At 47.3% G+C, this 13595-nt stretch overlaps 1 protein-coding gene across 4 annotated transcripts in view; it reads left to right on the top strand.

The window, feature by feature from the left end:
- The window catches only part of CCDC85A (coiled-coil domain containing 85A), a 162229-nt gene that overhangs the window by 83532 nt on the left and 65102 nt on the right, over positions 1-13595 (top strand). For 3 of the 4 annotated variants that reach the window (XM_059467758.1, XM_059467757.1, XM_059467756.1), the window contains exons 3-4: positions 9615-10003; positions 12475-13390. In XM_059467758.1, coding sequence (XP_059323741.1) covers positions 9785-10003; positions 12475-13390 — 1135 coding nt within the window. In that variant the 5' untranslated portion in view covers positions 9615-9784. The remainder of the gene's footprint in view (positions 1-9614; positions 10004-12474; positions 13391-13595) is intronic. The other variant, XM_059467759.1, reaches the window with a different exon arrangement.

The following is a 13595-nucleotide window of genomic DNA, read 5'->3' as shown; positions in this document are numbered from 1 at the left end:
TCTATTCTATTATTTATTTATTTATTTATAAATAGCTGCTTTTGAGGGAAGCATCAACATCTGATCCTCTTGGAAGAAAACCTCTGGGAAGTTTTCCTTTCAATTTGGTCCAAACTGCTTCCCCCAATGCCTGTGATAGATCAGGGATATTCTGGGTTTGTGTTAAGTTGGAGATGGTCTGGTTCCAAAACCTGTTTTATTTCCAAAAGTAATTTCTCAGCTGCATATCTTCTTGTGTCTGTTTGCAACAGGGCTCTGTGCTCTGCATTTTTCCCAAATGGTTTGATTTTAGTGGTTATAAGAACCACTGTTAAAAAATTTCCCAGCAAAATAAAAAAGGCATCATAGTGGAAAAAAGAATGCAACCACATTTGCTCTTTTTTAAAAGAGCATTTATCAAAGCTCAATCAGCTGGGATTTTCTGACACATGGCTGACTTGCAAAATTCTCTTTAACATCTTTGCATTTTTGGCAACATAAGGAAGTACCACTTGGATTACTGCAACTGTGTGAGGATTTTAGTTGACAAGAGAAAAAAGCAGGCAGTGTGATTTTTTTTTCCCTAATTATTTTTTTATTCGCTATTTCCCTCTTCTAATTTTGTTTCTGTCATTTTCTTTGTCTAAATGTTATTCTGCTTTTAAAAAGAGATGAGGACCAAGGCTGGTAAAGACTATTTGAGAAGGTTATGAGTCCAAGAGTCCTTGCAAATAATGGAAAGTCATGTTTTGGAGCCAGTGACTTTTGGGACAAATTCTAAAATATCTAACTGGTCTCTGCCTCCATAGCACTGAATTCCTATTAGAAATGAGTGAAGTTTGTTTCTTTTCATAATCAAAACTTTCTGTTAGTCACTTTTGGGGGTTTAGATGGTGGCATCACATCCCAGTGCTTCAGGACTGAGCCCAGCTGTCCCTGTCCACAGAGATTAGAAAATTACAATTTGAGAGCAGGGGCTGAGTCAGCCAGGGAATCTCAGTTCTGGGTTAGATCCTCCTTGGGTTCCCATGTGCTGGAGCTGCAGGAGCTTGCTGTGCAAAGGTCTTTGGGCACTTTGTTTAGCTAATGTTACAAACTGAGAAATGCTCGTCCTCTGAAGGCTGGGGTTGAGGTTTTTGGTGTCTAATATTTCCTTGTTGGAAACAATTGTTTCAACTGCAATATATCCATTTCTTTTCAGAACCACTTGCCCTTGGCATTTTTCATACCTCAGCTGGGACAGAATGTGCAGCAATGAGATTCTCTTTCCTCTCCCTGTGTATTCCAAACATTGTGGTGTGTGTCATCCCAAATTGCTGGGAAGTGACTGAGGTCAGCAGGATTCTGCTGGCCTTTCTCAAGGAATGGTTTGTGCTTTACTTAAATTAAATCTTATTTCTTGGAATTGCTAAGTTGCCCTCTCTCTGTTTTAGCTCTGTTTCATTCAGTTTGGAATGTCCACCCTGGCCTGTGGCTGTGCAAGCCACACACAAGGGTTTCCCTACTGATGAATTCAGTAGAGAAAATCCTTAAAAACTCAAACAAGCCCCAAACCCCCTCACTCCAATGCCCAGTTCATGCCTCTCCTCAGGAATTGATTAAGCAATAATAGCTCAAAGGAGGATGCTTAGAATAGAAATCCTGATTTGGGTGTTCCTTTTGGTTTTGCTGTTCCTGTTCAGCCCAAAATCTCCAATAATGTGCATATCATTGCAGCAGTGTTGTAATGATACAGCATCTAATGTTTAGTTAGCACTAGATAGAGTGGCTCACTTACCTAATATATTGAACACAGCCTAATTAAATATTTAATGGATTTTTCCTGCTGAGAGGAATCAGCAGAAAAATTAAGGAGTGTGTTCCTGGAGATGAAAGTTGCAGAGGAAGGTGATCTGTGGGCATTGTTGTTCACTCAATAACCTCATGAGCTGCCTTTGCAGTTACTGTGCACCTTCCTTCTGAGAGGGGCACTCACACATTGATATGGAGATGCATCTCTCAGTGGCCTCAAACCAGAGGAAGAACTTTAAAGTCTCACTGTATGACATGATGGGAAATGTTCAGTTGATTCCTGTTTGCTGAACTGACAGCAAAGCTGTGGTTTGTTCTTTCTTTAGTTTAATGTGAGTGCAGCTTTGCAGTGGGAAATGCCCACATATTAAATGGGACACTCAGATTTAACTAATTCTGCCTCTTTGCAGGAACCAGAGGTTTAAAGGTGCATCTTGGAAATTCTAGGGGAGCTGTCTTTTTATGGACTAGACTGAGGACAGTCCTCTCCTTTAGGGGCTCTACAGCCCCAGCTCCAAGGGATCCCAGTGCATGCTGGGGGTCTCATTTATTGCAGTGCAAATAAATGAATGAGGCTCAGCATGGGTAATACACTGCAGTCCTTATTCCATTGTCAGAGCTGATAATTAATTAATTTCTGCAGCCATTGGTGTCTGCACAGGGCTGGAGCAAGTGAGCAGTTTATCTGTTAGCTTCCTTCTACAGTCCTGTAGTCTCCAGCTGATGTGAAGGCAATGACTTCAGATCCAGCTGGGCCTTAATTCCAGCTAAAACTGAGAACTCCACTAGGCATTGTGATAGTTTTACTGCCATACCCTTAACTCTCCTTTTCTGGGCAACTTTGCTTATTTTTCTCATGAAAACCTAATCTGTAGGTAGCAATTACAAAATGGCAAAAGGTGTGTGCTGTGCTGGTCAGGCTGTGCTCACTGCCATTGTGCATGAGCCCACAGGGCTCTGAGCCTGCTCCTTCACCCCTGTTACTGCCCAGCTCCTGCAGAGCCTCTGAGGAACTGCTCAGATGTGGGATATAAACCCCAGGAAATATTGCAGTGGTTTTAAACTGCTGGAGCAGCACAGGGAATGCACTCAATAGGAAGTGCCGTGTTCTGTTAGATGAGCTCTGAATGCTTCACTTCATAGCAGCCCAAACGTTGGAAGATTTTGTTGTTACTCTTCTGGGTTTTTGTTCTGTTCTTGTCCTTTTGTTTGTTTGTTTTTTAATTAAAAAGGAATGGGAAAAAACAGCCCAGTTTTAAAGAATAGGGATAAGGAAATGGGAATTATCAGAGCTGCAACTGGTATAAAGGAAATGAATGTTATCACAGCCACATCTGCTGGAGAGGTTGTGTTACTCCTGCTGCCTTTTATCATCTAAAAGTTAAAGCCCTTTTGTCTTGGAATTGTTTCTTGCAGCAGGAGCCGTGCAGAGCTGTGCACCCCTCAGATGCAGCCTGGGTTAGGCTGGCAGGGCAGCATTGCAGTTAAATGAGCTGCTGGCCTGGCTCTGGAGCCCAGACAAGGAGGGACATTGTGGGAAGCAGAACTCCAGGTGCTGTGGCCTGGCCTGTGGGAAGGGCTGAGATGGACTTGGGCTTGCAGTGAGGACAGGAGACTGATATGGACTGATGTGCAAATGTCTCCTGTGGGTGTTCCTTGGTTTCCAGTTTTGTGCTCAAGGACTCGTGCTTGGCTGGATGAATGGTTTTGTTTGTGTTTTTAAACCAGTCTAGTATTTAAAGTGACTCCAGGGAAATCTTCAAAAGAATCTAATTTTGCTTCTGTAAATAGGTAGTCCTAGTAAAGATGTGAAAACCTTGGGATGAGAAGTTTGGATGATTTGGAAGTCCCACTGAGCTGCACTGTGGAAGTTGTCAGTGGAGCAGCAAGAGACAGGGAGAAATTGGCTTCTGCAGCACAGCACTGGTGTCTCTGGGACAGAGTAAGTGGTGAATAAATAACCAATGATTTCACAGCAGAGCCACCAGACTGCAGGCAGAACCTGGCATTTGGGACGTCTGTTGTAAATGAAAAAATCCTGCCCATAATCATGAGGCAGCCAGAGTGAGTGGACAGGTGACTGGTTTAAATGGTTTTTTGCTAAATTAAGATGGTTCTAAATGAAGAACAGTGTTACAAACCATTGGAGCTCTGTCCTGTTGTAGATTGGTTTTACTAAACACACACAGCTTTATAAACAATGCAGTGAGTAATCACTTTTTGTAGAAATGTTTTATTAACAAGTATCAGTAAAGCCTTCATCTCATTCCAGTGCTTACTAAGCATGGTATAAATGCTTAAATCTGTATTGATGTCTTAGAGGAGGACAGAAGGTCTCCATCTTCATGTCTGTGGATGCTGTGCCAGTATTTGCCATTCTTCCAGGGCTGGGGAAGCAAGGGATGATGCTGTAGGACATGCACCTTGTCTCACTCCCCACCATGTGGGCATGTACTTTATTCCCATCAACAATGGTGGAAAGAAGCATCTGGCCCCTTATTAACTCACAAATCAAGTATGAACAGGAAGCAAAGCCCAGTGTTACCCAAATGAAGAATGGGAGCACAATTGAACAACCCCCCAGATGCTCTGGTTCTGTGTCTCTGTTGGATCCCAGCCAGCACAAACTGTCAGCTCTGCAGAAAAGTTGCCAAGCCCTCCACGATAAAATCAACGCCATAAAAATGTTACAATTAATGATTTCCCTGTAACATCTATGGATGCCTGTAAGTTATTGTCTCAGGGATGTTTTGTGCTGGGTTGGAAAGGTGCCTGTTCCCATATTTGGTGCTGTCTCTGAGGATCAGCCATCAGCCCACTTGTTTAACCTTGGGCACTTCTGAGGCATGTGCATTTCCATGAGCCTCACTGGGATGAACAGGCAGCTTCAGGAGCATGGGCCAGCACCTGCAGAAGCAATTCCCTGTCAGTTTGAGTGGCCTTTTCCTTGCACACCTCCTGTGAGTAATGCCTGACTTGGGGATCCTGGGTTTGTCCTGGAGGAGACACACACAAGTCTGCAACTGAAATAAAAGGCAAAGTGCCTATGTAAGACCTTCCAGGAGTTTTCATCCTATTACAGATTCCAAGTGAGAGCTGCCAGTCTGGCTGGGCCACAGGCACTGCCTAAGCTTGAGCAGGACATTCCCATTCTCATTCTCCTCTCCTCTGGGACATCTTTGGTGACTGCCTGAGTCAGGGTGTGTTTAGTCTGCTCCAAATGCAGGCTTCTGCCAGCAGGGATGGACCTGCTCCATCTCCATCCTTGGCCTTGTGTGTTCCTCCCACCTCCCTTGCATCCCACACAGCCTCTGTGAGCCATACCAGTGCAGTCATCCATGAGAAAACCAGTTATTATTCATAAATTGCAGATTTTAACATTATTCTTTCATTGACTCACAAAGCTGACCCAGCTTACCTCGCACTTGCATGGTTGCTGGACTATAAGGAAGGTGTAGGTGGCAGCAGGAAGAAGTTCACAGAAAACTTTGCTTTGTGAGAATTTCTGAATTTTGAAATATGGAGGTAAACTTCTCAACAATTTCAAGAAGAAAAAACTCTTTATGTAGTTAGTTTTCTTACAGAATAAATAGAAACTATTTACTATAAGTAATTAAGTAAAAAGGTTTAAGTTACAACTTCTGAAGTTTTAAAAAGCTCAATGATTAATTCAAGCTGAGCTTCCCCCCTCTCTTCAGACTATTATTTTGAAAACATTTTTTAGATTTCTTTTGCATTTTCTCCTAGCTGGAAATACATGAACTTCTTTCTCTCTCAAAGCATTTCTGGGATGAGAAAAGTGTATGTTGCCTGCTTTGGTTTGCTCAGAGTTGGCCTTTACTTTCACCTGGGGTCAGCTCAGGAGCAAAGGACGAGGATTCCATCTGTAAAGGCTTTAATACAAAGGTGTCTGTACTGAAGGGTTTTGTTTGTGGCCAGCTTTAGCCAGATGACATTACCCATAATATCCTTTGTGCAGTGGCAGTGGGCATGCAGTGAAGCAGGAAATGCTGTGTGGATGGCCTGGGGTCAGACTATTAACTTTGATATGCACCAACACTCTGAACCCTGCTGGAGACTCCATTAGGAACAGTTAATCTGTGTTGCACTGTAAAATGCATTATGTCATTTATGCTGTGCAGGAGTGGCAGGGCTGGGATGTGAATCCTGTGATGGAGGAGCAGTGAATGGATCCTGTGGGCAGTAATTCCTGGGACACTGACAGCAGGGATCTGGTTTTTGTGACCATGGGACCCTCTTTGGGTGTCAAGGACTGTTGGGAAGTGTTGAGGTGGGGTCCACCCGGCCAAATGAGGCAAAACCATTTTGGCAAAGCTGCTGGGGAAATCTTTAACCTAGGGATGGACAGAGAGGGCTGTGACAGTGACACCAATGAGGGAACAATGGCCAGGCTGGCAGGCAGGAGATGCATGCCTGGGGTGTGCCATGGGGGAGAGACACTCTGCAGGGCCAGGATGGGAAGGTGAGGAGCTCTCCCAGGGACAGGCTGTGCTGGAGAGCAGCTGATGTTGGGGATGCTGTGTTGGGTGTCAGCTCCAGACACATGACTGATGGGAGCAACATCTAGAAGCAACTGTAACTAAAATTACTTGAACTTTTCATTTTTAAAGCTCTCTCCACTTACTTCCAATTTGGGAATGACATTTTTCAAGTCTGAACTCCTCTCAAAACTATTTTTGGAAGGTCTGAACAAAAACAGTTTAGCCATCTTTGTGTAAAATGACGGCTAGGCAAGTACTTGGCTATGACATATTTTTGGCAGAGAGCTATTGAACAGCTTTAGGGCCTCATTGGAAATGTCCAAGAGTTTAAAATCATCAGATAATTATTATTGGTTATAATAATCCTTAGAGATTGCCCAGCAGTCAGGGACTCAAAGCACTGGAGGTCTGCAGACAGCCATGAAAGCAAGTCCTTGAGGATATGCCAGAGAAATTTTCCAGCAACAATTCCTTGGTGTCTGCATGTCCAGGCATGAGCAGGACACGGCAGTGAAATGTTCCTGGGCTGGCAAAGCATGGCCAGCTATGGAGGTTTAATTGGCTGTGGATCCACACTGCTGCTGGCATTTGGCACCTGGAGTGAAGGAGCTGGAGGATGGACAGGAACTGCCAGGGATGGACAGGACAGGGGCTGCAGCAATCCCAGCACTGCAGTCTCCAAACCCATTTGCCCAGACTCTCCATTGCAGGCTGTGAATGAGAATTATTCAGGGGAGTATTGCAAAAATGCAGCTTTGATGTGAAAAGCAGAGTGTTTGTTTTGTGGTCCTCATCCCTGAGAGTAAAGCCCAGGAGTAGGGAAGTTCTTGGCATTTGGGCAGTGAGGTGGGCTAGGAGGAAAATTTTAAACTTAAAGGAGATGGGAGTAATTATGTTGCACTTCCACTCTGGTTTGGATCTTGTTACACCAGTGTGAGTGAATGTGAAATTAGATCCTCTCCTTATAGAAATGTTCCAGATTAGTTTCACTTGATACACTTTTGCTTTCATTATTAGAGCTACATTTGTCCCAGGCCTTTGAAGTTTGAACTGCTTCCAGTGTCCATGCTCCATGAATTCCCCTATCTCCCTGGTGCCTGTGAAATAACACTGTGCCTCCTGAAGAGACAGCTGTGGAGGTGCTTTGTATTTGTGGGGAACACGGTGTCCCCTGGAGCTGTTCCTCTCAGATCCGTGCTTTCCATGGCTCCTCCTGATCAAAGCTGTGAAATGCTGCTCCAGAGAAACGCTGCAAACACTGAGGCAAGTGGGCACTCTTCCCTGGAGCTTTTGGATTAAAAAGTTCTTGGACATTTTTCAGTTAACTGTTTATTTCAAGGATGGAAATTAATTTGAACTTTTAAAAATCCGACATCATGTGACCTTTCAACTCATACACTGCTGAATTAGAAGAAGAAAAGCCTTTATTTACTGCTGCCAAGCTGTTCTTTTTCAGTTGCATTAAAATGAAATATATTTGGGCAGAAACGATGACAGCTCCTTTTCATGGCCTCTTACTGTATTTTTGCTGTGGCTGGTCAGATGCTTTTATCTCAAGCTTTGTTCTTTGCAGTGGAAAAAAAAAATCAGGGGATTTAAGAGAGTGATAGAGTTTGCAGAGAAAATAAAATTTTCACACAATACTTGATGCTGCTCAAGAAATGGAATTTCATGCTGGCAAAGCTCTGGGCTTGGGTGGAGCTCTTGTGATGGACAGGGATGGCTTTGGGGTTCCTCCTGCAGCTGAGCCACCTTCCTGTGGAACCAGAGTGTCTGGCATGTGCCTGGAAGGCTGGAGGCACATGGAAAATGGATCAGCTGAAAGAACATCTCTTCATGACAATTGGGAGGGGAAACATGGAGGACTTGAGTGGGGAAAAGCCCAAGTGTAGCCCAGGATGGATAGGAGCAGGAGAACTTTTATTGTGGTCAAGTACAGCTGGCAGTTGAGGGAGAGGATTAGCAGTAAGAACAAAGGAACAATGTTTGATTTAACCATTTAAGCAGCAACTTTTGAACAGGACTAAGAGCAGAAAATAATCCTTGGGCTGGGCCTCTGCCATTGGCAGGGAATGCCAAGGGCGCCGGCTGGGACAGTGATGTGGGACAGGTTCTGCATCTGCCTGTGCAGAGCCAGCTACAACCCTGTGATCTGCCAGAGCTGGCATTAACTACTTCAATTTTCCCCTCAAGAGCTAGAAATCTTCTTTAATACTACATAATTCTAAAATTGCAGAACTGGAGGCAGGAAGGGCCCATTAAGCGAGGCAGCCTCCTCTGCCCGCGGGGGGTTGTTCAGGGGGAACTTTGTGATTGAAAAATAGGGATTCAACCAATTACTCATCTAATCGTTTCAGTTCATCCACCTCTGCCTCTGAGATCTGCCGTCTCATCTTTCTTTGTAAGCAGCATGAATGGATTATCAAGTTTCATTCTCAAATCATCTGCAAGGCAGATTTATGCAGAGTCTTTGTATCTCTGAGCGAATTGGGGAATGTGAGTCTCTTGCTACACTGCGGCTGAGTATTCTTAGGGAAGGTGTATAAGCAGCCCAAGCCTAATTCCTGTGAGGGGTTTAGTTTATGACGTGCGACCCCCAGCTGGAGTAAGGAGCTGCCCCAGGCTCGGTGCGAGCCGCGCTGAGCCGGGGCGGCGCTGCCTGCCGGTGATGTAATGCGTGTGACCTGCCGCGCTGCTGGAGGTGCGGCCGGCTGCGTTTGTGCTTCCATTCTCCGGGGCGCGGCGGTCACCGGCTGGGAGAGCCGGGACGCTGCCTCAGGTGTGTCCCGGCCGCAGGTGTGCGTGTCCGTCCCTCGGGTGTGTCCGTCCGTCCCGGCGGCCGCCCCGGGCCGGTCCCGGCCGCGCTGGCGGGGCTCGGCCGGCAGGGGGCGCCCGCGAGCCGCGCGGGGCCCGCGCCGCCCCCGCCCGCACGTGGCGCGCGCCCCGCTGAAAAGCCGCGAGCGGCCCCGCGCCCGCCACTGGCGCCGGCAGCGCCCGCTCCGCTCCGGCCTCCGCTCATTCCCGCTCGGTCCCCTGCTCATTCCCGCTCTGCCCACCGCCATGGTGCGCGGCATCGGCACTTGGCATCCTCCCCTGCATCCCGCAGCCCGGGGGCGGCGGGTACCGTGAGAGCCACCGCGCATCCCTGGCGCTGCGGCGGGGACCGGGCGTACGCAGCTGGCGCTGACCTGTTGCAAGAGCCGGGCTTGTCTCGGGGATCTTTTTGTCTCGATCTTTTTTCTATTTTTTTTTTTCTCCTTCTCGACGGGGGAAGTTTGCTCCCCAGCCTGTGGCCCGGCTTCCTCCACGCCCTTTCCTCCTCCTTTTCCTCCTTTTTTCCAGGATCCGCTGCCTGGGGCCAGAAGAGGTCTCCCTCGTTCCCCCCGGCCCAGCGCTGGAGCTGGGGGCACCCCGCGGGCTCCGGGCTCGCCCTTTCCCCCGGCGGCGGCGGCGGGGCGGCCCCGGGAGCGCGGGGAGGCTCCGCGAGTGCCCCGGGCTGCCGCGCCGCCACCATGTCCAAAGTGGCGGCGGAAAGTTGCGGAGCAGCCCCGGCCGAGGACTTGTCCAAGGTGTCGGACGAGGAGCTGCTCAAGTGGAGCAAGGAGGAGCTGATCCGCAGCCTCCGGCGCGCCGAGGCCGAGAAGATGAGCGCGATGCTGGACCACAGCAACCTCATCCGCGAGGTGAACCGCCGCCTCCAGCTCCACCTCTGCGAGATCCGCGGCTTGAAGGTAGCGGGGTGGGCAGGGTGGGAGCCGTGAAGTTTGAGCGGTGCCTCCCGCCGGGAGCGATCTCGTCAGGTGGATGGTCTGGGAGGAGCCGCTCCCAAGAAAAGTGCATGAGGAGCGGGGTGAAAAGCGTCTGATCCCGCTTAATAATCAAAGTATCCGGCTAAGGGATCACCAGCTATTAGGCAGGCGGTGGGGCACGGCTGGTTTATGCTCTGCCCCGGTATTTTTTGGGTAGATAAAAATGCTGAAGTCTTGTCAGCTTTGTGTTAGAGTTCCTTGGTTGTGAGTGAGGTTAAATGATCCTGCCTGAAGTGCCCAGAAATAAGGTTTCTGTAGCTCACGCTGTTTTCTGTCACTATTTCAGACAGACTTAGGCAGGCTGTAGGCTGCTGGAGAGAGCTGGTCGTTTCCAGGATGCAGTGCAGCCTGTGGCAGGGGATGGCAAACCCTTGGGCTCGGGTTTGGGATGGTCAGAACCAGTCCCTAATTTACTGTCTGAAAAGACATCTGGTAACATAACATATCTCTGATCAAACCATTCTTAGCTGCGTGCTCCTGCAGGCTGCAGACAGAGGCAGAGCAAGTCTGTAGTGCTTTATCGACTCTTAATTTCACTCTCTTGTGGGTGAGGAGCTTAGTCCCTAATGCTCCCTTCCCACTTCTGAGGACTGGGAAGAAAGTGTTGTTATTTACAGAGCAATACCTTGCTTGTGGATTATAGACCTGGAAAGTTACCTTTGAGTAGGGAGACCTACAGAGCATTTTCTGGCTCATTGCTTTGAGAATTTTCAGGAAATTCCTTCAGCGAGGTGAGCTTGGAGGCAAGGAGAGAAGAGACAGAGATGCAGTGTGGGATTTTGAATTATTACAGGAAAGTGCATTAGAAGAGAGTTCTTCACTTGTACAATGGCTTTAAATGACAGAATTATTGAGAAAGTGTCTTTGATAATGGCATGGCATGAAATAAATAGCTCGTGGGGGAAGACAGTTCCTGCCTCCCAAGTTTTTGTGTTCTGCAAAGGATTTGTGTCCCTTTGGTGGTGTCTGAGGGTAAAAAAAGACCCACCCATGGTGGTATTGAGTAAAACTGAAGCTCATATTTTAAATCTGGATTTCTGCATCTTCCAGATAACTGACCAAACACACTTCAGGTGGGTAGGACAGAGTCACAAATTCCTCTCTCAATTCCAAACTCCTTGAGTCTTGTTTGACTTCCTCCTTTTGTTCAGATGCCTCAGCTGGAACTTGCAGAAAGAATCTGGGAGAAGGAGATTTCTTGAGCCCTGTGTTGGTGTCTGGGAATCTCCCTCCTTTGTCCTGTGTGAAATAACTGCTCCATGAGTAAGAATGCCTGGCTGGATGGGAGTCTCCTGCTTCCTCACTGAGGAATTGTGCACTTCCACAACTCTTTTTTATTCTACTGTGGGATCATTTCAAACATGTTTCACTAGGTGAGGCTTTTAAGGACACCTTAAAGCCTCATTGAGATTTTTTTTTGCCATTATCAAGTACAGGTTGAAATTGTTAAAATTCCAGGTTATTTGAGGTAAAAATTGGACAAACACAGGCATTCATGCACCTAAATCTGATGGAGTCACAAAAGCTTCCTTTCCTTAGGAAACTTTACTGAAATGGTGTTTCCATAAGACTGACTTTTTAACAGCTTTGGCTAATCTCTGGCTGTAATGTCATTCATAAGGAATGGATATGTAGATGATGGGAGAAAGACAAATATGGTCACAAGTCCAAACTAGAAAGATAAAATGCTGGAAATGCTTTTATTCTGCTGTAGTAATGCCCTGAACATTTTTACTTCACAGCATTTGCTTCAGACTGTTCCTCACTTAGGGAAGGGCATAGAATCCTGTACTTCATTTTGTTAAGGGTGAAAGAAAATCTATTTAAGCAGATTATTTCATTTCAGAGTGGTTGAAGCAGTCCTGGTTAAGTGACAACTGACAAGGCTTTTTATGCCAATCAGAAACAAAATCCAGCACACCCCTCTCTTTAAAAACTCACTAAAATGGTCATCTTTTTATGTGACTATGCTTTAGGGAGTCTAAATGTTAATAATTAATGATTTAAGAGAGATTACAATTTCTGATGTACCTTGCACTTTTATTTAGCAATAACTCGCAGGTGAATATTTCTCAGGGGAGCGAGATCATCATGAGAGCACTTACAATCTTTGCCCAATTTGGGAGCTAAATTACTCTGGTATTTAGCATGAAAATTAATTAAACATCTGAAACTTTTCTGCTGTATCGGAGATTAGAAATGAGCTCCAAGCTAAGGGAAGTTTTTGCTGGACAGCAGCTTTGTTTGCTCAAAGCACGGGGCATTTCCAACGTGCCAGCTCTGCACATGGGATTATTTATGCCTTACTGGAGTGCTCAAACACGAGTCTGCAGTAACAGTTTAACATCAATTCCTTTAGACACCCCTCTGCCATGATGATCTTTCTTTTCAAGGACATCAACCAGAAGCTGCAGGAAGATAACCAGGAGCTGAGGGACCTCTGCTGCTTCCTGGATGACGACCGGCAGAAGGGCAAGAGGGTGTCCCGCGAGTGGCAGCGCCTGGGCAGGTACAGCGCCAGCGTCATGCACAAGGAGGTGGCCCTGTACCTGCAGAAGCTGAAAGAGCTGGAAGTGAGGCAGGAAGAAGTGGTTAAGGAGAACCTGGAGCTGAAGGAGTTGTGTGTGTTGCTGGATGAGGAGAAGGGCGGAGGAGCAGGCAGCCGGAGCTCCATCGACAGCCAGATCAGCCTGTGCCAGCTGACGGCCGCCAGCGCCTACATCAGAGATGTGGGGGATGGCAGCAGCACCTCCAGCACGGGCAGCACTGACAGCCCAGACCATCACAAACACCACCCAAGCACCAGTCCAGAGCACCTGCAGAAACCTCGGGGGGAAGGGAGCCCTGAGCATCAGAAGCACAGGAGTATCAGCCCCGAGCACCTGCAGAAGCCCAGGGGTTCTGGCAGTCCTGATCACCACCTGAAAGGGCCGAGCCCTGAGCACCACAAAACCATTGTCAAAGTACCTGAACCACAAAAGCACAGCGGAAGCAGCCCAGAAACTATCCCAAAGCACGTTTTGAGTAGTAGCCCGGAACACTTTCAAAAGCAGAGGCCTGGGGGTAGCCCTGAGCACCAAAAGCACAGCGGGGGCAGCCCTGACCACCTGCAGAAGCACACGCCCAGTGGAAGTACAGAGCACCTGCACAAGGTGAGGGGTACGAGCCCAGAGCACCTCAAACAGCACTATGGAGGGAGCCCAGAGCACCTCAAACACCTCAGCGGAGGCAGCAGAGAAGGGACCCTCAGGAGACAAGTGACAGATGAGCTGTCCCCTCACCACAGGAGTTTGTACAACGGAATGAATGGTGGGTCAATGCTTGGAGCAAAAGCTCCCTTTGAAAATTGCTAAGGTAGTTTTGGTGTTATTGCAGCTATTTCTGCAGCAGGAATGATGTTTGGTGTGAAATGAAAGGCAGTGAGTCTGGCGTTACCATTATTCCTTTAGCAGATAATTTCATTGGAATACGTTTGTCCATCCAGCGGGTGTGGGGCAGATTAAAGAAGTAGGGC

The sequence above is a fragment of the Ammospiza nelsoni genome, chromosome 3 (genome assembly GCF_027579445.1).
Source record: "Ammospiza nelsoni isolate bAmmNel1 chromosome 3, bAmmNel1.pri, whole genome shotgun sequence".
Lineage (NCBI taxonomy): Eukaryota > Metazoa > Chordata > Aves > Passeriformes > Passerellidae > Ammospiza > Ammospiza nelsoni.
The sequence above is the reverse complement of the archived record's forward strand: the minus strand, read 5'-3'. Positions and strand labels throughout refer to the sequence as shown.